General features: G+C 36.7%; 1 protein-coding gene across 2 annotated transcripts in view; it reads left to right on the top strand.

Annotated features, from left to right (window-relative positions):
- Positions 1–25,395, top strand: part of sdk1 (sidekick cell adhesion molecule 1) — a 381,738-nt gene that overhangs the window by 281,994 nt on the left and 74,349 nt on the right. For both annotated transcript variants that reach the window (XM_015377352.1, XM_015377351.1), the window contains exons 16-20: positions 7,376–7,516; positions 10,821–11,002; positions 14,815–14,930; positions 20,857–21,052; positions 23,903–24,001. In XM_015377352.1, the coding sequence (XP_015232838.1) occupies positions 7,376–7,516; positions 10,821–11,002; positions 14,815–14,930; positions 20,857–21,052; positions 23,903–24,001 (734 nt within the window). The remainder of the gene's footprint in view (positions 1–7,375; positions 7,517–10,820; positions 11,003–14,814; positions 14,931–20,856; positions 21,053–23,902; positions 24,002–25,395) is intronic.

A 25,395-nucleotide genomic window follows, 5' to 3' on the forward strand; every position in this document is an offset into this window, starting at 1 on the left:
CCCCCCCATCCATTGGTGAGGTCTAGAATCAAAAGATTTATATCCAGCTATTCAGCTAAGTTACAGCTATGTAGCTGTACATGTTATTTTTACATTTCCCCAATTAGATGAGCCCTTTGTTGACATGCTATGTGCTACAAATTAAGCTGAGAAAAATGTTAATAAGTGAAGTTAGAATTGTAAAAAAAAGTATTTGAAAAAGTGTTTTTCACTCAGTGAGTGTTTTTCATTCATGTTGTTTGTTTGTTTTTTTAACTATTAGGGTAAGTGGCCATTTTTTGTTATTACATTGACCTTGATTTTAGTCATCAAAATATACTTTTTATATGTTACAAAAGTAATAGGGTCTTGTCCTGTTCTCCAATAACACTCTTAGCTAGAAATTTGGATTTTAAAAGTACTGTGCTGTGTGTCCTATAAAGGGCTAAGTAAAAATAATAAAAACATTATTGTTTCCATAACCTTGCTTGACTGTTGGAGGATTTTATTACACTAAAATTCAAATAATTTATCTCTGTTGTTTTGTTTTCTGATGCTGTTTGTGCAGTTAGAAAAGATAGGACACTCTCTCACAGGGTCAAGGGACATCTTTTTTTTTACCGTTTCAGGCCCTGTAATGTCACACTTGAGCAAACTCAAAACAGTTCCCACTTAGCAGCTACTCTAGCATCTTCATTTGTCTGTTTGATTGGCGTCAATTAACTTATTCACTTTATTTCTTAATTTACTTAGAGCTCTCCAATTCATTTATTTAGGTTCTTATTTGTTTGTTTCATTCTTGTTTTGTTTTTAGTTTTCAATTTCTTTTTAAAAGAAAAGAAAGGTGGGATCCTTATTTACACAAGGCGTGATCAAACAGAGTGATTACGTTAAAAGAATTCACAACCTTAAATCTTAAAATCCCAGGTTTGTATGATGCGTCCTCAGGAGGAAGTATCCAATTCGGGATTATAAACCTTTATTTTCTCTAAAAACATGTTATGTTGTGACAGAAATGTTCTTCACACATTTCACATCGTGGATGGAAAGTGTAGTGCAGACAACAACACTAAACATTAGCGAAAGAACTTGCCTTAAAAAAAAAAATCACCCACAATCCTCCTTAAATCAGTGGCAGATTATTCCTTAGCACAAATCACTTTATCTGGTGTGTTTGACTTTAACTATAGAATATTACAGCTGTTTAATGTTCGTCATTTGATCATTCTGTGCTCATAAAAACATTATTCACTATAAACTTAATATAGTATCTAATGGATTTTTTGATGCAGTGGTTTAATAGAGAATCGTATTTACTCGTCTTTTAATGTTTTATCCTAAATTCATTTCACCTCCCAAAATTTTACGCTCTTCACAAATTATTCATGTTCTGCTGCAAAAACTATCATTGATCACAGATGTGCTTTTACTGAAAAGACAGCCGTAAAGCACATAAGCAGCAGCAAATGTTCTCTGCAGCTGGCTTTGATTTATTGTGAGAATATGCTGAAAGTGTCTCTATTTTTGCCTGACGGAGTCTCTTTACTGTGTCACCCCTCTCCATTTGAGCATTTTTTTAAGCCCCCGGCAAAACTACTCGACATTTAAAGGAGACAAGATTTTCTGTGTCAAACACGGCAAAAATAAGCTCATCTGTTCAGGCTGGTTGTTCCGAGTCACATCTCACCTGTGCTCGCTCTCTGTTTCATGTTGTGTTTGCTCTGCTGTCAATTTGTATCAATCACTTTCCTCATGCAAGATCTGAGTTGAACTGTTCTGCTCTGTTTGAAGAGGAGGAAGCCAGGGTTCCTATGCGCTCTAAAAAGTCTTGAATAAAGAAAATTCTGTAGGGAAAAAGTTTCCGTTTCAAATCCTGATTTCTGGTTATAATAACTAGAATGAAAGTATATATTTTAAGAAAAGTAAATGACTTTTCACATGGATTCATATAAGATTTTTTTTTGTCCACACTGAGTTCTTGTCTCATTTTTATATTTTTTGTGCAGCCCAAATCAGAACCCAATCTTTTCATTCGTTATTTTCATTATTTATGACATTTTAGGTCAATATGTTTGGTTATAATGATTTGGGGAAAAGATACCATTTTGACATGAATACTTTATATGAATCCTGGGAGATCTTCTATCCCAGTAACACCATTTAACTAAAGGATCAGGTTATATGTGGATTTATTAAAAACCCAACAGGCATTAAACTGAGAAGTATGAAACTAATAGAAACCTTTATTAAATGCCACAGCATGGGCACTAACACAGGAATACTCTCAGACACATTTTTCCCTAACAGACCGGAGAATACGAGCTGTTCCCGCAGGAAATGTCCTCTTTTTTTAATAACAAGGGACAAAGAAAGTGTGTCACACAGCGTTACATTTTGGTCTGTTTTGTTTGGTTGCTGAAGGTAATTATGAAGGCTTTACACATTGATGCTCGCTGTCAAATTTAGAAAAAAAAAATGGGTTGATAGTGTTTTTTTCCTCATTAAATCTTCTTACTGAACACATCGTGGGAACTACCTGTCCTTTACCTTTCAAAACTGTTCAAATTCTTTAAACTTCCAGATTCTTTCACGCATCTGTGACAATTCAATGCTTTCATTGGGTTTTAAAATAACTTGAAATTAACTTTTAAAGAATATCTAAATGATTGTGGCATGCATTTGTAATTCACCTAACTGCACGTTGATACTAGATTTAATTCAGTGCTTAATTACCTAAATAGAAAACATAGATTTGACACTGAGCATTGGTAAACAAACAGCCTCTTCTAGCTCAAGAAAAAAAAACAAAAAGAGGTAAAGGCTGGAGATGTAAAACAGTTTAAATCAGGACTAAGATGTAAAAGAGTATCTCCAGCAACAAGAACAGAGCACTCTTTAATCCATCACCTCCAGTGGAGAAAAGGGGAATGTCAAACACTGCATCCACCTAACCCTACAGGCTATAGAAGACAATTATTACCGTACCATGAAAAAGAGGGTAAGAGACTTGCTGTCAGTCTGGAGTAGCTGAAGGACGTCCCTAGCTTAGGTGGGTGAACCTTTACACTGAACAACTCATCTGGTCTCTGGGGAAGTAAAAAAATAGAAGCAAATATATATAAAAAACTAAAGGGAAAATTGTGGTGGCAGCATTATGCCGTGGAAAAGTCTTTAGGAAGATGAATGAGCAACATGAGAAACATGCAGAATGTTTCAGGGAAAAAAAGATCTGCAAAAAATAAACTTAAAATGGAACAAGTGAGGGGATTAGAGCAGAACAGTGCCTTAAACATAAGGCCAAAACTTTAATAGAATTGAATCGAATAGTTTGAAGAATATTGCATGAAATCCAGAAATAAAATGAATGAAGACTTGAAATAAACACACTGCTAGTTACTGAAACTACAAAGCAAAAATGTTGGAAAGTTTTGGTTTCTGAATTTTAAAAGCTGATAAAAAACAACAACAAAAACCAAAACACTAAGGACTTGCAGCTGTAACTAGAGTTCAGTTGTAGACATCTCTGTCTACAATGGTCTGAATACAAATGCACATATCTGTTTTTTTATTTTTTTCATTTCTCTTCCACTTTAAATTTATGAGCTACTTTGAGATGGTCTGTTGCGGTCAAATCCCTAAAGAATATCTTTGGTGATTTTCGAATGACAAAATGTGGAAAAGTTAAATGGGCTACAATGCTTTTCAAAACGTTGGTGACAAGTGTTGAGATTGCGGGGTTCTTACCTACAGCTACTCTATAAATGTGTCACTGCATGTTTTGTATTTTCAAAAAGAGAAGGTATGTGTGCAATTTTTCTACAACTGTAAGGATGTTCAGGTGTTTGTACAGCATAAATCAATGTATGCGTTTCAGTCTGCATCATCAATTGCAGTCAAAAGCAGCTATATAATTGAGGATTATATATACCCAATTTGCAGACACCTACCTTTATTCCCATCTCTTTCACACAAGGCCCATTAGCCAGTGTGTGTTTCTGTGCGTGCTTGTATGCCTGAAGCACCTGGTGTCTGACAGTGCCTAACCTAATGGAAGTAAAGCACAGCTGTAAAACCACTGGCCTGTGCTATATATCCGCCTGCGCAAGTCTCTTGCTAACAGCTTTCACACCCCTTCTTTCACGCACATATGGAGGAGCATACTCATTTATAGACACATACAGGCACCCAAATACAGGCAGTCATATCGTAGCTAATGGTTCGATAGCTTAAAGAGAATAATTCAGGGGGGAAATGGGGCACAGAGGGGAAACAAGCAGGGTTTCAGGGACAAGGTAATGTAAATCCTACGGCGTTATCCATGGAAGGGAAAAGACCGTCGGATGTTACGGCCTGTCTTAAGCGGAGAGAAATGTGTGTGTATGTGTTTGCACGTACGGCTCCGATTATGTTTGCTGAGCTGCTTACAGCAAAGCCAGAGGCTGACCAACTCAGCCTGTGTGCTTTACTGGTCATGTGAAGGCCGTGAGGCTTTAATCATGGGTGAAGTTTGAGGGTAGAGAAGGGAGAAAGGAGATGAGTAAAAGATTGAAGGATGAAATAATTGGGGCCAAAGGACATGTTGGATAAAAGGTGGAAGTTTGCAGATTGGGTGGGGGGAAAATAGGGAGTTGGTTCAAAATGTCAAAGTAAAGATGAGGAGACAGTTTGGAGAGGCAGAGGCCGGGCAGAGGCAGTAAGGGATCATACAGCTTTTCTAGGAATGAAAAGACAAGGTCTTTGCTCGTTTTCTACTGGAGCTGATTTAACTACCCTCTACTGTCAGACTGTATTGCTCTTCTACTGTAAGGGAAATTATGGGCCGGGGTTGAATAGGGTCAAACCGACCAGAATATTAAAACCAATTGCCTAGAGCTCCCCAGCATTTTATTGTTTTTAGACATTTGTTAAGTCAAATCATAGACTCCAGAATGCAGAAATGGCCTGTAGACTGAACCAAAAAGGGCCTGATTCAAATGCAGCTATAAAGAATTCAGCTTTCACCTCTCTTGATCTTTAAATTATAATCAGATCTGATAAAGCAACTTACAATTCTATTACAATTCTGTTAATTAAATTAGGAAAATTAAGTAATGTCAAATTGTCTGGATTGATTTTTTACATTGATTTTATAGAGGTAAACAAACACCAGAAAGATGTTGTGGTAACTGGTACCTGGATCTTAGCAGCTGATGATTTAAGACCATTAGCTGTTGGGGGACACACACATTGTTTTGTTCCTCAAATCATTCCTAAACAACTTTTGCAATGTGGCGGAGTGCATTATTAAGCTCAAAAAACAAAAACAGATATTAGGAATATACCATTTCCAGGAGATAGTGTTATCTGCTACCTTCTGCTCAACTTGTCTCTGGTAGACTCTGTTCTACACACTTAGTTTTTAACTATCATAATAAGGTAACCATCCCAATGTGTAAGTGATTGTAAAAACAGATGCTGCCACAGTCCAATGACGTAACATGATGTGATTTGCTGTGACACAAACAAACCATCCAGAGGCTGTTGCATCTGGAAACAAAGATGGCCACAGGAGAGACAGGGAAGCTATGGAGCTGTAACTAAGGGTTACGGGCTGAAGGATGTGTCAGGTTAGGCTAACACTACCTAATGGTAGCTTGCTATAGCAGTCATACAGGTATGGTCTCAGCATACAACAATGTAAAGGTTCAAGATATTATTTATTATAATGCGTACATGGTAATTTGTGACGCTACTCCATAATTAATCAGTGACTGACAGTCTTCTAAGGTGGCTCTGCATGTTAGAACCCCGACCAACCAAGTACTGAAAGAGTAATTTAATTTAACCGTTATTATTAGAAAAGCCTAGATAGCAAGTTAGCAAGTGGAAAAGCTCCAATCGTGTGTAGCAACATCTAGTTAGGCAATATGTGTCTACCTAACATCTGCAGGTAGAGTGTACATTTTGGGACATCCCCAGTTCTCGGGATAAAAGTTTTTATTTATCAGCTATCATGAAACAATGGAGCTCCTTTTTAAAATTATGTGAAATAACTCCCAACTACGCAGATATTTGAGTTTAAACAAGCTACATTCTCTCCTAAAAACACCTTTCAAGTTTATTTTGGGTTATATAAAGGTTAATATATACATTTTAACCACTTTTCTTGCCACCATTGCTGTCCGAGCTGACCAATCTGCTTTGGTCCACAATGACTTATGGGAAATTCGAGGATACTCCGAAATCAAAGGATACTCCGGATCCCACACTGCAGACTGTCTCAGGTGAAGCAAATATGTCATCATTTTGCAACAGTGGCAGAGAAGGAAGTTATTGAATAGTTAGGGAATGTAAGTACATCCATGGTGAGTTTAAGTTGTTTCTATATGTAAATATGGTTTTTACAATGAAAACTTCACAATCTAAACAGAGCTGAACAGAACACAAATGGAGCAAAAGTGAACTAAAGGGAAAGCTTTGTGGCTATTTCAATTTATAAGACCCAAAATTTACTTTGAAGTGTTTTTAGGCGAGAACGTTTCTTTTTTAAACTTCAATATCTAGCCAGTTAGTCGCAATTTCACTTAATTTCTAAAAAGATCTCCATCATTTCTTGAGAACTGACAACTTTTTTTCTGTTTCCTGGGAACTTTTATTCCTGACAAACAAAAACCTATATCCTGAGACCTGAGAAGTTTTTTCTTGAGAACTGAGGATGTCCTAAAATGTACACAATATGCAAGGTTTCCTAGTAGAGCATTGCACATGACATCACAATAACTCACGTCTTGCAAACTTCTAGATGTTGATTTTTGTGCTACATGTTTTCCAGTAAATTAACGCCCATGCCTGCCCATCAATCTAATATACAAAGAGCTCAGCAGTAATAGTGATAGTCTCTCCCTTTCTCTCATACCCGAAAAAAAAACCAACAACCTGTGCCATAAAAACTACAAAAAAAAAACTACAAAAAAAAGCCAATATTAAATAGATACTAATCACTGAAGAAACACCCTACAGGAGCTGCAAAATAAAAGATACTCTGACCCAATGATCAGCTCATCACACATTCTATTGTAATGTATTCAGTGACTTTATATTGCCAATCAGTCTATACAATAAGCTGAAGGAGGGCGTAGACATGAATAAAGGTTTGCTATTAATAAAATAGATGTTTACAGTAACTGACAACATGCAGACTGTAGATCCAAAGAATTCTAGATTCTGTCAGTCTATGAAACAAAAGCGAATGTCAGTAAAGACCAGAGGAGAAAACATAAAGGTTTGAAATACACATTAATGAATATGCCGTGGTTGTGTGATCAAGTTGCAAAATTATTAGCGCTTTTATAGCTGTACTTCTTCTCTCTCTACATTTCACTTTTTATTTCTCCTTTAATTTCTATGTATCTCCTAGGATGATGCTTCGGGAGGAGGCGCCGAGCGCTCCTCCTAACAACATTGTTGCGAGCGGTCGCACAAACCAGTCCATTATGGTCCAGTGGCAGCCTCCCCCTGAATCAGAGCTTAATGGTGTCCTCCGAGGATATGTACTAAGGTGAGCACACACTAAACACACTCAAAACTTGACCCAGTTTAAAATAGTAAGAAACGAAACTAGCAATACTGTACGTGGGAATACTGTCGCACACATTGAATTACATCCATCAGGGATTTGTCTCTGACACCAGTTGGTTATTTGTGATCAGCCTATTGCAAAGGCCCAGGATAATTGTACTTCAAAACTGATATTAGTGATTTGACTTGTAATTTTCAATAAATCTGAAAATCTGTTCCAATTAACTTCATTTGTTACAATAAAAGTACTAGTCGACTTTCTGAAACTCTGAAATCCAGGTTTTCATTCTCTTCAAGCAACACTCATCGCAATTGCAAGAAATGAGCTTGTAATATTTCTCTGTATGTGCAATGAAAATATATAATAAACGAGCTTCATTTTCTGTAATGATGCAAAAAAATATTGAAGCTTTTCATGATACTAAGATGTTTTAAGATGTACTGTTATATTCAAGTGGTGCTTTTTCTTAACTGATTACATTTTCTTACTTCTCCTGAATTAGATCCAATTGCAGACACACTTGTACTATTATGAAAGCTGGTAACCTACATTCCTAACCTTATGAAAGGTTAGGAATGTAGTACTGTTAGTGTTTCTGATTGATTTTCGGCCACCGTATTGGTTGATATTGCTCCTTTTTCTAAACATATCAGTCATGATAAGTAGAACTTAGCAGATATTAACAAGCACTGTTTAATCCTTCTAATTGTTGTTGTTTTGTTTAATAAAGAATATATGTTGGGAATGGTCATGTGCAGGATTGGGGGTGTTTAACTGAAGAGATGCAACGTCAACAATGTGGTGGGTTTTTCGCTGTGTTCAAAGTGTAGAGAAATGTATAATATTGGTAAATATCAGTTGCAAGCCATAATATCAGCTATTAACAGTGACCTATATTGGTCATCCTTACTAAATAATGATTTTAGTGTTAGTAGAAAAAATTTCAGCAAAGCATGAATAGCACTTTCTGTCATAGATTTTATTTATTTTTTTGTCAAATACCAAAAAAGAAAAAAAAATGCCCATGGTAGCACACTTTCACACAAGAACGATTGCTCTTTAAGGATGTTGCTGCTGCCCTTGGTCTGATGTCCTCTTTGCTGTCTACCTGAAGTATGACACACTCTGTGTAATCAAACTGTCATCAGGTGTCATGCCCACACATTTGCATATAATTGTAGTTAAAGTTATCAGGTCTTTATCCTCGTTCACTGGCTCCACTTCAGAAATCAGTTTAAAAAGCAGCAATACACACTCAGACATCCCTGCTGTATCATTTCAGTTTTGTAGAACAGTGCCTCTACCTCCCTCCGCCCTCCTCTTTTGGATTCCTTTTCCTTGTGGTTGTCTCAGTTGCTAGCTTCTCGCTCTCTTTTCCTAGTTCCTCCGTCCCTCTGGCTTCAGTCAGCCCCCCTCCTTCCCCTCCTCTGCCTCTGCTTCTTCTCCCTGTGTGCTAGTGGAGATAGAAGCGAGAAGGGTTATCTTCTCACCTCTGCAGAGAGCTGATGTCGTCCCCCGGTGCCTACTCAGAATTTGTATTTGTCAGTGTGTGTGTGGGCAATATGCATGTGTGATTGAGTGCTGACTCAGCCAGTGAATCGTTGGAACATCCTGTTATAGAGAATAGGTGTCATATTAAAACGCTGACATGGGGATTATTGCTCCATTCAGCTCTATCAGATATGTACAATACTAAAGTAGTATTCCACTTCCCCTGTCTCTGTGGGTCATATATTCTTTTAAGTGGGTGTTTAAATCAAATATACTATAGCAAAGGCCCTGAAGGTGCACTATTTAAAGATACAATTACAGAGTTTCTGTCTTAACGGGTCTTTAAAGGGTCTTGTCTTTTGCTGAAAATCCTTAAATGGTTATATAATAATCCCTTGGCAAAATTGAAAGAGGACACATATAATGTAAATTTTAGGCCAAAGATACACTGAGTCATATTTATATTTTTGTTTTCATAATTTGTTAATATTTTTGCTGCCAAGCTGACGTTTGGTAACTTTTATGTATTTTTTTTTTTTCTTGTTTATTTTTTATCTAGCTCTCAGTTATAATTTGTTTGGGGATCGAAATATATTTAAACTAGCATGGTCTCTGCAGGTCTTTTGCAGTCAACAAGTTGTTGCACCCAATGGAAAGTATTTAGAGCAGTTAATAGCATGACTAAATTTTACTTCAAATTAAAATTGTGATGTCTGTTGATAAGGTATAGGCAAATATATGATACATATCCTTGCAGTCCAACTAGCAGAACTGAAGTGTGTTGCCCAAGAATTCCAGTTTTAGCTTGTCACACTGCCTGGTTTGCAGGATTTTGACAGAACAGGCAGTGCATATTGTGTCCTCAGGTTGCAGCGAAAGGACCTCACTAAACAGGTGCAATAAAATCCAAATCATTCCACCAATACATTCCATATTAGGACTACTTATGCATGAGGAGTTGGAGGCCCCCATATCTACAAACTGCATCTGATTTCATTGACAAAAGGAATTTGGGGGGTCAGGATAGATCATTTTTACACTATTAGCTAAGAACTTGAAGGAAACAAGCTCTAACGATTGAATTTTACCTTGTCTAATTAGATATATATGAGCACAGCTATGTTCTAGGTTTCCAAACTTCAAATTACCTTCGACTAATAAGATGACAAAAAAATAGTAATGGTCCACATAAAGGCTGAAACCGATGGTGAAGTTGCAAAAACCTTTTAGAAGAAGTCTGTCGATTCTAAGAAAATATCCTGAAATAAGTGAGGGTTGCATTTTAGATGTATGGTGAAAGGGAAAAGGCATTATAAAAGAAGTGTAATGGAATATGTTGACCTTCACAGTCAAAGTAGTAGTTTAAAACCTGGCATAATATAATAAAATACATATAAAGTTGGGAGATTTTGACTTAAAAATGTCCTCAGATCCATACCTAGGAAACTTTTTAATGGTTTACTCTGTGACACATCATGAATAGATTGCTTAATGGTCCTTTCATTAATTAGTACGCTACTGTATTTCGTTTTAACCATTCAGTTCAGCAAAACTGATGAGCGTAAGAGTAAACAAGTCCTCTGAATATTTATATTAGTTGTAAATCAGGCCTATTTCTCAAAAGTTTAATGCTTAAAAACTAATTACTGTGTTATATTTAATAAGAACCACTTAGATTAGTCTGTAATTTAGCAAACTTTAATCAAACCTGCTCCCTGTGCACAGGTTTACATTTCATCCTGGTACAACAAATGAACAAGTGTAAGTGGTTTGTGTGTGTGTGTGTCTGTAGGTACCGTCTGGCTGGGTTGCCGGGAGACTACCAGGAGAAGAATATCAGCACCCCAGAAACTAACTACTGTCTGCTGAAGGACCTCATCATCTGGACTCAGTACCAGATCCAGGTGGCTGCCTACACAGGAGCCGGCCTGGGCGTCTACAGCAGCCCTGTTACAGAGTACACCCTGCAGGGAGGTTGGTGGAGATTTGCAAGCTTGTTTCCTTCCTCATGAACGTCCCTGGCTCATGATCTACGGCACACTTTGAATCATAACCTCTGAAAGAGAGACGTTTTGCTGAATTTATTTAACAGGGTTCCAAAACATGCAATAAGACGAGTCCTGCACCCGCTGTGTTTTAAGATAAGAGGCACTGCCTTCAAGCACATTTGATGCAACTGCAAAGAGCTGCACATATTTTGGAGCTACAGCCGATTTGACTGACAGGGATGATGTAACCATGACATGATCCACTCCTCTCACCTGTTTTTAATGTTCTAGTTTGTGATGGGATGACTGACATGTACATGAAAGCTCTCTCTGCTGCCTCATACGCCTTCGGTATTACTCAGCTTATAGAAGAGCCAGTTGATGCTGTTCTGATTTAGATTAAAGTTGCCCCCGAGGCATCTCCTCGCAGGCAAAGCAGTTTTCAGTCAACTGGGAGGAGACCCTAAGGGCGACCCAGGATATGCCGAAGGGATTCCAGTTCATCTTCCATCTGGCTAACAAGCAGCTGGAAAAACCGTGGGATGGAAGGAATCAATGGGGAAAGAGTTTTCCAACAGCTCCAGTGATATATAATCTGTCAGATTATAGTGTGTTTATTTTAGAAGACATGGCTTCTCAGAGGAACGTACCTTCAGCTCGGAAAAATAAATCAGAAATGTAGTTGTGAACATGGAAGAAAATATAAGTAGGGAGTGTTAAGAGAGATGAGCAGGAGTGGTTGTAAGGTTTAATCTTCTTTAAACGCGTTCTTGTCTCTTGCTGATTTTTATTCCAACAGTATATTATAATTATTAAAGATGTGCGGATTCACTCTCGCACACCTACACGTAGAAGTCGCAGGCATCATTACAAGAGTGCGGGACAGGTTTATAGACTCAGGAGACGGAGTCAGGCTCATTAATTATTCTAATGTGGTTTAATAGGAGTGGCTGTGATGGATTGGACATTTTCTTCCTCTTACTGTCTCTGAGAGGATGTGGCTGAAGTCTGTGTTAAACTCTGATAACATTACTTTTCTCCCGCTCTCTTGCAAGCTGCCTCAGCGCATACTAAGATTCCCCTGAAGGGCATAGTTTAGTGTTTTATCTGGAGCTGTGAGCTGCTAGGGGCAAAAACCCACATCCCGGGAGAAGAGCCTGCATGGCAGAGACTTAGAGAACATCTTTAACATCAATTAATCTCCTGTCTGCCTCTCTGTCCTCTCACTCTTCGCTGTCGTTTCTCTGGCCTCTCGCTTTTGAAGAAGCTTGCTGAAGATATTTTCCAGCCTGAAGATTCTGTGTGCATTTCCTCCTTACATATACAAGTGTCATATGGCAACACATTCCCAGCATGCAACAGACTGTTACCACTCTGTGGCTTTAAAGCAGCAGCATAAACCGGTTAACATGTAATCACCATGACTTGCCCACAGACTCACACACACATGGACACACAATTAAGGATCACTCCTCTCTGTGTCTCGCTGTCTCTCTCTGGCTTTAATATTCATTCACAAAGGATTCTCTTTATCTGCCACTGAACAGCAACTCTGATAGATTTCAAACACCTTCCAAAGATTTGCATGAAAGAAAACCTTTAAATGTGATAGTATTTGGTTGCATCTTGTGTGTTTTCTGCAGACCGCAAAGTTTTTTTTCAATTCTGCTTTCATTTGAGTCCATTGCTTTGGTGTCACATGCGCAACCTTTTATATAAAAAATCTAGTAGTTTTTATAGAGGTTTAAAGTGAGCAGAGCAAAATATAAGAGGATTGTGCAGTAGATGGAAAATAATAAATGATTAAAATAATGTTTTAAATGTGAATTCCTATTTGTAATCAGGTTAATTACAGATGTTAGTTAGCAGAACAACCTTTCAATGCATCTACAGCTCCAAGTCTTTTATGTATGCCTCTATCTGATTTCAGTTTTGCCTTTATTATCAAGACCGATGAGGGTGAAAAAGTTTTATTTTAATCTTTGAGATATTTCTTTCTAACTCGGGTAAGCTGCAAGCGAGGCTTTCTTTTGTTTCTGCAATTCTATTTATCAGCCCTCTATAAAGGCCAGACTTGAGTAGCTTATTCAGTAGTACTAGCTCTGATTTTGTCAGATTATTTGACCTCAGCTATGGATCTCAGTAGCTCCTCCACTGATACCGTTGGCCTTTTGGCTGCTTCTCTGCTGGGGTTCTATTTCCAGCATAATATAATCAGTCTCTCGGCCATTTAAGTTACAAAACTGGTCATTCACTACTGTGTGTCTGACAGTTGTGCAGAAACCAGTCTTTCACTGAATAGAGCCATTGGATCTGACTTCAATAATTTTTTTTTTTTTTTTTTTGTGGCTGTTTATTTTTTGTTAATCTAGAATTGGTTTGAAAAAGGATGTTCCTTTATGTTATAATGGCTGGACAGTTCTAAAACATACCGTATTTTCAGGACAGGAGTTGAACCCAGTCTTTTCATTTGTTCGGCAGCTTTAATGAGGCAAATAAATGTCAAAATGTCGGAATTCGGGACGTTTGTTCTCCATCGTGCCTGCTGCTAGCATGTTCTTGTGATAAAAGAAAATTAGCCCCTTATTCTTTCATTTCCAACTGTGATTTCCCCCTCTGGCGGTTTGGAAAAATCTACAGAAAAGCCGCACCCTCTTAAAAGCCGCATGGTTCAAAGCGTGGGGAACAATCAGCGGATTATAGTCCATAAAAAATACGGTATATGGTACTGAGGCTCCTCCCATTACCTGAGCCACCAGAGCGAAATACCATTTGCTTGTTTCAGTTTCGATAAATGCCATCTATGATGAACCTTAAACTCTAACAGGCCATGCTGCCAAATATACAAAAGTAGAATAAACATCACTTTTAATTCATAAGTACTTTCCCAAGGCAATTTTTTGTTACAGGTTTTATGAAGGTGTAAAGAACAAAGTGGACTGAGGCCAAATGCACATTACACTTAATATTATTAATATTCATATTAATTCATCAGCTTTTTGTGGTGTTTTTTGCAAAAAAAGTGCCTCTATTTTATTTTGGTCCATCACATAATATACCAGTAGAACACCCTGACATTTGCTGTTTTAATGTGAGAAAATGTCAGGGTTATGATTTTTTTTTTTTTATCAAGCAGTGTTTTTATATTTATAAAATAAATAGAATAAATGTGTATATATAAAAAAGAACTCTGTATAAATGCACTAAAGATAGCTCGCTCAACATGTTGAGCTATCCTAGGACATAGTTTCTAAACAATGATGCAACTGCAGGGTTCAGTCACTGGAGGATCTGTTGCAAGTCGAAACATTATGAATAAAGTATCAGTTCTTTTTATTAGTTTCAATCTATTTTAGTCAATAAAATCTGCTGTAGCGATGTAGGGCCTAACAGATTAATGGTAGGAGAATTAACTGGCTTCAGGACTCATTCAGTGACCCACCATTATGTACAGTGAGCCTGAAATAGATCACTTATTAAGTCTTGTTAAAGGTAATGATATGCAAAATACATAAATGCAAAGTACCACATATTAGATGTCATTGTTTAGAGAAATTAGGTCATTTTGCAGCGAAGCACAGATCAATAGGTTTGACATTTAGCTTCTGCAAAATAAGCAGATCATTTTAATTAGAAAATGAACTGGACATAAATGTGGAACAAAGGAGCTGTAGGAACTATTTTCAGCTTTGTTACGTTGAAAAAGCCAGGGTGCATTTTTCTAATCTCACATTTCCATTTCCTGCTAATGAACTACTTATTATTTTTTTATTTTTTTTTGTCTGTTTCTGTTTTCAGTTCCCACAGCACCTCCACAAGAGGTGGAAATTTTAGCAATAAACTCCACCACCATCCGCTTCACTTGGAACCCTCCACCTCAGCAGTTCATTAATGGTATCAACCAGGGATACAAGGTAAGTCCTTGCATGCGTCCTACGTATCTTTAATGCGTCCTATTTTTTTTTTCTTCTCTGACTAAATTGTGTCTTTTAAAAAAGTGTAGTATATTAAGGTTTAAATATACAGGCAACAAGTTTCCATTTCTCAGATCCAAGCTATTCCAAAGCTACAAGGAACTAGCATTACCTCAGCTCCATGTTACATTACTTAAACCTAATATTACTATTGATGTAGGTTTCTTTTATCTCAAAAGGGCATCATAAGCAGAAATAAATATTGTTAGATTTTCGTCCCAAAATGTATAAAATATTCATTTATATAGTATGTTACTTTCATTAAAATGAATCCAGTTGTCTTGCACCAGTCCACAAGTTCTCTGGATGTTTTTTTTTATTTTTTATTATTCGTTTCGGTTAAAAAAGTTGTTGCTAGACCTTTAAATAACCCTGTATTCTCCCACAATAAGGACATTTAGGTGTGTAAAATGGGTAAAAAGATATATTTAAAAAAGTAAAAAAGAAAAAGCTGTAAATTAAAGGAAAAGAACATATCTCAAAGAATGTCAATGTTATGTCACAAAGTCATTTAAAAAATGCATGGTCAGACTAGATGAAAAAGCTGTGCCAATGACATCCTGGCTGTAGAAAATGTGTCAAGATAAAAACTGTGAACATAGCAGGTAAAACTGAGTAAATAAAGGCAGTAATGTATAGAAACACCTACTGAGCTGATTAAAACTTTGCAACTAACAGCATGATTGTAAACAAATATTTGGGCTTGTTGGAAGCAGTGATGATTAAACAGCCTAACAGCAGCCGGTAAAATGATCTATGGTAGAGCTCCTTTGCAGGGGCACCGCCAGGGATTTCGGGCCCCATGGAAACAAATCTCAACAGGCCCACCTAGAGCAGGCCTGAGGGAGAAAATGTATACTGAATTACATAAAACTATGCATTTTAATGATATTGCTGTTTATCGTTTTGATATTTGTAAAAAGAAAACATGACAGTTAATGGGGAAGGGGAGGAAATGCAATGAAATTAATTTGGATTCATTTCTGCAAGACTGGTTCTCTATCATCCAAATCCCCTTTGTTTGTTTCAAAACATGAACAAATAATCTTCCTAAGATTAATTACCTGAAAATACAAAACTGAAATACAAATTAAACAACCCAACCAGACAGTGCCTTCAAAATGAAATCCTATAATAGTATCTTGATTAATATTTATTAAACAGGATGCAACAATCATAAAATAAAAATAAATTAAATCTCTAAAAATATCAATAAATAAACTCATCAGCAGATAGCAGCAGGCTAATATTTATATAGCAGAACCTGACTCAGTATTTTGTATAAGCTGAATGTAATAGGGCTTCAAGTGAACCATTGTGGAGAATTAAAGCCATACTTTGAATGTAAAACTTGATTAATAATATATCAGGGACGGGCAAAGATACAGCATTGATGAGTCAAGCTTGCTCATCCATCCCCGGTTATAAACCATTGGCTCTTGCTCAGCTTTTCTCACCAAGAACAATCAAAAAATAACAAAATGAAAGATGTGTTGATGGAATTAAGGATCCATGTGTTTTCACAACTTATACTCTGTGTTTGAATCTTACAGTTCAGCTTACCATAGTTTAAAATAACTAGTTTAATATTGATGTTAATCAATTTTTCAATATCTCGAAAAGCAGCTCAAGTACCAGAAGTGTTGCTTGAACCACAAGAATGAGAACTCTATCTGCACATGAGGAGATTTCTACGTAGATCTAGAACATGCAGCGCTGTTTTTCATACTTAAGTAACAATTATCTTCCCATTAAAAATGTAATTTACTGTACCTTTGATAATATCATGAACAACATTTATCTTAAATTTTAGAAGATTTTTAATACATGAGTGTTTTTATGTAGGTCAGTGTTTTGGAAAAAATTACCTTTTCCAGTAGTTATTACACAATAGTTATTTTCCCAGATTCAATGGGCTCTTGTTTACTCATACACTAAGCCAAGCTCAGTCTGGGGTCAGTTCCAAGAAGACATAATGAGCGCTTCAGAGAGAGGGAGAGATCATTTTTAGGAAGCAGCAGAAACAGGAAGCACGAGTGCAAGGGATGAATTCTGTGAGTGATATTCATGTACCAGTTCTGGAATTGGTTTTACTCCGGCCGGCATTGTGGCACCATATCACCCCCTGAGGAACTGATTAACATGACAAAGAGAATGCATCACTTTCTCTGTGTGCATCACTGCGGGTCTGTTTGAGGGTCTCTGTTTACAGCGCGGATATTGTTGTCTTTCTGGCTTGATAAATACAATATGGCTTTCTATATTTTTTGATGAAGCTTTCTGTTAGATGTTGCCTCTGGAAGACAGGATCCACCAGCCTAGGTCCAGGAAGATTCTCAGTGTGTGTGAGAGTGCCTCTGTGTGTATTATGGTGAAAGGCTAGTAGATAATAATATTAATTAAAAGTGAATATGGAGCAAAGCCTCATCTCATTTAATCTCCCCCACACATCACTGACTATATACAAAGCTGTTAATAATATAGCTCCAAACTCACTGCCAGGAACCAAAGACTCCTCTCACAAGTTTCCTGTCTTCTACTTGTACGCCCTTGGAAGTGACTTTACTTGGTTGCAGAGCTAATAACATTTACTACCTACTTACCTACCTATCGTAAATCTGTCAGTCTGTCCGTCTATCTATCACACAGTCCGTTATGGGCATTTTATGACCCCCGTTGATGTTCTTTAGCAGTCTTCAACTCAGGGATTCAGTTTCAACTCAGTCGAATATCCTCGCACAACTATATCAAGAGAAGAACCAAATCCTTTCAGCACCCTTTGAATGTGAAATAAACCAGAATGCCTGAGGATATAAAATAGTCACTTTTTTTCAAAGCAACCAAACTATGCAGTGCAGAAAAAGAAATCATAATAGAGGACCTTATTTTACCATGACAGACTTGGTGCAGCGGTTTACCCTGCAGGCAGAGGGAAAAGCAGCCTCTCACATGTCTCTGGGTATCAGTGGCTCTTTTGCTATGAGATTTATCTTGGTCTCCTTTTTGAAGAAGTTTGCACTACAAAGTAGATCAGTAACAGTTGAAACCCAGAGGATTTTGTTTACTTTAAAGCTTTCTTCAGAGCCCGTCCATTACAGTTTTGTTTAAAAGATAAACATAAACTCCTTGATCTGCGAATACATAATGCATTCTTTACTTTGGTAACCTTTAGGTTTTCCTCACTAAACAAACCATATGGTTCACCTGCTTGTAGCCCCCTGTAAACAAAGTAAAAGACCAAAGTAAAAAACAACTGTGAGATCTAGACACTTTTCAAACTTGGTCTTTTTTTTTTATTCATATCAATTTACAATAGTGCTATACTCCCGCTGTGATCCCTTCTGGGAACTCTGCAAAATAAAGGGATTTATTTTTAATTCCCACCATTCAGATACAATCAAAAACCTCAATGTTCACCTGTAACTAATATTCAGAACCCTCCACACTTATTTCCAACCCTTTTAAAGGTTTGCAATAAAACTTTATGAGACAATAATCTTTTATTGCAGCATCATAATCTCCCTCTGAAAATGACTTTAATTAAGAGACATATATTTGGCCGATGTAATCTTACATTAAAATGTGTCCCGTTTGATAAAATTCTTTTCACTTCAATTTAGTGTAATATTTTGTCTTAATTGTAAGGCAAATTGCATCTCCATTAACTTTACAGAAAAAACAGATTTCCTTCGTTCAGTTGAAGTTATTTTACAATCCAGTCAAGTTCAGTTTATTATGCCAGCTGATAAAAGGTTTTCTGCTCAAGCAAACCCATCTGATTTATTCAAGCCATTGACTCTGTAGCAACTAAGCAAATAAACCAAGCAACTCTCATACTCAGCAAGCATGTGGAGAGTGTGGAAAGGAAAGACTCCATTTTAACAGGAAGGAACCTCCAGCTCAACATAATATGTCTTATCTAATATTTAAGGGGATCATCTGCTGCCACTGAATGAAAAACATACACAGTTAAAGGCATCAATTGCACAGCTAAATAAATAAGCTCTGAGCCAGAGGTACGATCCATAGCCCAGGATACTAAAGTGATTTATTTACAATTCTTGTAACAAAACAGGTTTAACTAAAACTTTTTTTTAAACTTTAAGTTGTGTGTGTCTAAACAACTTTAAATAGGGAAACCATTTGTTTTCCGGTTCCCTTTTGTAAGTGATGGAACACAGAGGCAGTTTTTATTCACCAATATTCAAAATGGAGAAGACAGGAGAAGAGGTAATGCAGAAACAGTATGTGTTAAACTTTATAAAGCAATAAATGGCTAATGTATTAAACAAGATAACTAGCAGTTAAAAAAGATGCCAGTACTATGAAGTGAGGTCAACCTAGCAGGATTACTTCCAGTCTGTCCAAATTAATTAATCCACAACAACGGCAATCAGGATCCGTGGTACCACAAAGCTGGTTATCAACTTACTTACTCAACCCAGGTTTAACTGATCATGAATCTGCGAACGTATGAGTCAACATGTTCATGGTTACAAAACAATCACAACCATGAGCACTGGAGGGAGAATGCCATATTTCCCCTGTGAGAAATATAAACTCACAGAAATACAAAGAAAAAAAAAAAAAAAGACTGGAAGTGAAAAGTCAAACATGTTGGCGGTATCAGAGAGACACTAAATGATGTGGTTAAGGATTGCTGACTGCGTAAATAAGTAAGTAACACATCAGTGACATTTAGCAAAGACTGAATCCCAATCACCTTAGAGCATTTTAATCCTGTTCTCCTCAGAGAACAGAATAAAACACAAAAACTTAATTTCATCTGATTAGTAGATTACTTTTAATTCAATAATGTTTAAAGCTGAAAGTTGATGCCACTCATTCTTGCATCATATTATTACATAAGTGAATAAGTCTAAGTGAAATCATCCTGATATCTGAGCTGTCAGAACTCAGAACATTGTAAAAATCTGCTGTGCTTTTAAAATGGAGAAAATCCTCAAACACAGCCCTGAATGTACAGAAATACCTTAATGTCTTTTCTACTTAAAGAAACTGCATTTCTGTTTTAGTCGCAGACTCTTTGCCCTACATGATCAATGTTCCATTACACAGAAACATTACAGCCTTCTTCTTTGTGTTTTTCTTTCTTTTTTTAACCTGGCAGTTTACCATTAATCCCCCATCAGTGTAGCTTCAGTCTAACATTAATATATATATATATGTATATCTATCTCTAGATAGATAGATAGATAGATAGATAGATAGATAGATAGATAGATAGATAGAAAGAAAGAATATATCTTTTATCCAGTTTTTCTAAACTGTTAGTTTAGAAACATCCACTTTTTGATTGTCTTTTCCTAAAGAACTTATAGTCATCCTTTGGGTAATCACCTTTTAAAACCTCCTATTTTGTTTTTTAGTTAGAGTATAATCTCTAACAACAGTGCTGTGCTTCTTAATTCAAATCAAGTCTGACCGCTGAGACCAATGAAGGTTTTATTAGGTTTAGAGTTGGATGGATGATAAAAAACTGTTTTTCTTTTTAGGCGCTGTTATGACTGACAATATTTATGAGCTCCAATCGATAAGTAAATGATTTGAATTCAAATAACCTTTCCTGGAAGGGGAACCTGAAAATTGTTCTGCCATTTTCACAAATTTATTTTTCTGTTTGTTATGTTTCAACTAATTTGAAAAGATTCCCTGTAGCTTGTTTTGCGCTGCAATTATGTGTACCCATAAATTGAACCTGAATTATTCCAAGAGTGACTCACTGGCCTGAAGCTCCTGTAACAATTAAAGTAATATAGATTGACATTATATAAATGCTGGCGGATTTTGATAAGATGCATTAGTTATTGTTTATGTCATCTGTTATTTTTCTAAATGAACACAGCTCCTGGTGTGGCCAGAACAATCTCCAGAGGAGGTTCGAGTGGTAACCATCACTCCTGACTACCCAAGCTCACGCCACACAGGATTAGTCAGCGGCCTCAGGAAGTTTACCTGGTACTATGGCTCCACGCTGTGCTTTACCACACCTGGTGACGGTCCCCGCAGCGCACCCACCCTGCTGCAGACACATGAGGACAGTAAGTATCTGAAAAAAATAACAAGTTAGAGGTTTACATAATTAAAAATACATTAAAGCAATAATTTCATAATCAGAGGATGATGTTAAAGCATTACATGCGTCCGATAGCTTATATTCACACAACTTAAGGTAAATGAAGTTTGTTTGTATGCTGTTTAAGACAAGACCAAAGTATCAGGAAAATACAGTAATTATCAACCTCAACAGGTTTGCTTTAAATACAATTGAAGAACAAGAAATCAATACTCCAATAGCAACATAGTAGACAATTAAAATCTTTATATTTGAAGACTTAACCTGTAGATTTTGTTATGATGAAATTAAAGGTTCAGCCTTAATTATTTTTGCTCATTTTGAAACAACATGAGGATCTTGCAATCCTAAGAACACAATCCTAACTGTGAAGAGTAGAGGTTGATGATCATTGTTTGAGGATGTTTTTTACTTAGTTGAAATTAGTGCGATGTTGATTTAAGAGTGACTAATTTCTTTCCAGAAGTTTGATAGTTATACTTCTGGGAAATAGCATAGGATGTCTGCAGATGTTAGCATGAACCAGCCTTTAGTTCTGGAGAAGTGAACAATATTGAGTAGCACTCATAAAACTATGCAAATAAAGTTTTATTCTAATATTCTGAATTATATATATACATTTTGTTTACCTCTGCTGTTTAAGCTAGCATAGATAATTTTTGTAATCATAACTGACTAAAAAAAGAAAGCCTTATTCTAATTTAATGTGACAGTGAGAATAAAAGTTTTTCTTTATACAGTTTTTTTATGTCTTATTTCAGCCATACTAAAGAATGAATGAAATAAAAACCTCAGAAACATTTCTGAACTGTCTGTGCATCAGAATGACAGTCTACCTGCCTTCTCAGCATTGAATCCAGCTGTTTTTATCTGTTTAGTAGCCAGCTGTGTCCACAATAGACAGCCAGCCACATTCAGCCAAGACTTTTCAAATCTTTCAAGCTGTTATTTGCTTTTCATTCCTGTTTTTTTTGCCCTACTAAATTCTTTTGTTCTTAGTTTCACTGCTGCCTCTTCTTAGTCTGCTTTGTCTTTTTAAAGGGAATTGATTCATATGTTTTCATGCGTGCTGGTATTTATAGCCTACTGTTCCATGGATAAACATAATAGCTGCCACTCCCAGTTACAAGAGCACACGCACACAGTCCCACCATCAAATAAACACAATAGCCTTTAGGCAGACAGACAAGCAATTATTAGCAACCAGCAATTATTGAGTGGGAAAAGGATATTAGAAGCCATGCCTATGCACTTACACACACGCACTCACACACACAGCGGTGGACGGGTATTGATTGGTTGCTGGGCGTGTTGCAGGGTTAACGGTGGGTGTAATTCTGCTTGATGATAGCTTTTTGCATGTGTGCGCGCATGTGATTGTGATTGTGTGTGAGTGTTATTGAATGTCTCAGATGAATAGCTTAATCGCTCTGCAGGGAGAGAGGTTAGAGAGCCACGGATAAAATGAGAAATGACTGGATAACGTACATGCATGGGTGTCAGGGGGTTCTGGTCAATGCAGATGTGATTCCGATGTGAATAGAGCCTAAAGCACCTCACAAAATTACCCATACCCCTTAAATGTTTTCACATTTTACACCCACAAATTTTAATTTTGGGATTTATTATTCAGATTAAATGTGATAAACAACAACAAACACCCAGTGGTTTGAAAGAGGTGGGAGGAAGGAAACGAGAATTTATCTCTTATTTTTTTTTTTGGTGGTGTTTTTTTTATTCTTTATGAAATTTTATGTGACTTTCATCTATTGCATTCAGCTTCCCTATTTCAAAAATTTGTACAGAAGTCATGTTCAGCTTTCCTATTAACAGATTTCTTTTTGCCCAAGCTAGAAAGGTCTAACATTGTTTGTAATGTGGCAAAGAGAAAATGTTCAAGGAATAGGAATATTTTTACAAGGCAATTTACATACTGTGATTATACATACTACATTGAAAACATGTTAAAAATAATTAAAGTAAATCTATATATGATCTCTTATTAATATGGAGGCATATTGTGCAAACAATAACCAAGAGACAATGTTCAGGTTGTATAGAGGCACTACCAAATTAAAGGACTGCAAAGCCATGTAAAGCAAGAATGGGAAAAAGAAGGGCATCTCACTTTATCTTCCACAAAATGGGATAATATTTGCAAGGTCCAGTGGAAAACCAAACAATTAGAGTTCTGCTGGAAAAACCTTTTGAGACTCCAGTAAAAAAAGGCAGACATCATACTAAATCCTTGAAATATTGGGATTGGAGGAATAAAATTATCGCTATTTATTCTAGTTAGGCCAATAACTAACCGCCCTTTGGATTGAAATTCACAAAATTCTGAAAATTGTGTTTCAATAGCTTTCTCGCTTGAAAGTCTCTGGTGTTTTAGAAGGGAAAACATTTAAAATAAAATCAGATATTTGTTTCAAATCTGAGTGCAGCTTCTGGCAAAGCTACTGTATGAAGAGAAAGTGGCTTATGCCAAGTAGACCTTCAACTGATGAGTGGATTGATGTTGTTTACGACTTCTATTAGATGGAGTGAATCACTTTTGCAATGAAATTACAGTATAACAATTGCAAAAGAAATGGAAACAGTTTTATCCATACATCAGATCTGTAAGACCAGACTTTATATAACAGTACATCTTATTCCATTGTAGAAATCTTTAATTAAGTGACTTTATATTTTTGTATTTGTATTTTTTAGGCACTCTTCAGGGTTTAAGTTAAGATGGTCTGTATACTTGTATTATAAACAAATATTTGCATTTACTAAAATGGTTTTCATTCATTTATTTTCCTGTTTTCAGCACCTGGAGCTGTCCGCCACCTCAGCTTCACTGAAATCCTGGATACCTCCCTTCGAGTCAGCTGGGCTGAGCCAGAGGACAAGAATGGCATCATCACTGGTTAGCGCATTACAGCTTGACAGGATATAATCACTTATCATGTCTTCCATCCGCCTTCATAGCCTCTCCATAATCAGAGAAGTTTCATTTTAGTGTATTATTTGCCACTCTATCATGAAGATTTGTTATGTTTGGGTTGTCTGTTCTCCAAGGAAACTAATACATGTAATAGGAACGAAAAATATGATAAACTTTTCCAATTAATAGAATATTCTTAGGCGGTAAAAATTCATTCCTGAAGAATAAAGGTCTCTCTTTAAAAGAAGCCTTTAATTATAAGTTTCCTCCATATTCTTTGGCATGCAAAGACCCCCCTCTGTCACTGACATTATGTTTGTGTACAACTGATTCATCATCAGTTAATCCCTTCCCTCTGCAGTTTGTCTTCCAACATTATCATGAACATGCCGTCATCGCACACATCTCTAGACCCAGGGTGTTGTTTGTGTGACACTCCGTCGAGCACAAGAGCCACCTCGTTTATTTTTCCTCCGTTCCTCGGTGGCTCCGTCAGATGATGATGCTGAGAAGCACAACAAGATGCTGGGAATTAATTAGCTGTGTTAAGTGCGCGTCTTTCTGCTGGTACACCACCGTGTCCAACACTCACGTAGGCGGAGGTTTTACAGTCTGCTTGCACACTCAGACGAATGGGGAAATGAGCGTGCAACGAAGGTCACCTTGCACATTTACTCTTTTCTCCCTGACCTGCTTTTCATCCAGAACCTGGTGAGCCCAGCGATAGATGAGGGACCGTCTGCTCTCCTCAGGGCTTTCCACACAAGTGGCCTCATCACGTACACATTTGAGGGTGGTGGAGTGTGATGCATGACTGTGAAGATGCAAAGGGACAGACAGGGATTTTGACTCTACTTACTCCTCCCTCACTTCCTCCTCCCGTTTGGCTGTAATCCTCTTATTACCCAGCACCTTGCAAAAGTTTTACACCCAACTGAACTTTATCTAATTTTGTGATCTTGTGACCATAAATATATATATATACACATACATACATAAATTTGGATTTCAATGTTACAGAATAATTTAAAGAAGGGGGTGATTATGAATTTATTAATTTGAAATAATTGTTTTATTAAATTGAAACAATTGGATTGTTTTATGATTTTTATTTTAAGTACTCTGATATCAATCAAGTAAAGTAAAAATACTGATGTTGTATGGTTCTGATGTTTGTTGAAGAGCAATACTGAATAAAAAAAAAGAAGCATATTTTAAAAAAGCAAACAAATGTATAGGGATCGGTCATAAAACCACATCACAACAGCATGGACAGCATTATTTACAGAAGCACTTGAGAGGCTTTTGGAAATGCAGAGGAGCAACAGGCACATAGATCCACAACTAAGGTGAAACAATCTATTTATAGAAAATCA

This window comes from Cyprinodon variegatus, unplaced genomic scaffold, assembly GCF_000732505.1.
Source record: "Cyprinodon variegatus isolate N-32 unplaced genomic scaffold, C_variegatus-1.0 Scaffold152, whole genome shotgun sequence".
Taxonomy (NCBI): domain Eukaryota; kingdom Metazoa; phylum Chordata; class Actinopteri; order Cyprinodontiformes; family Cyprinodontidae; genus Cyprinodon; species Cyprinodon variegatus.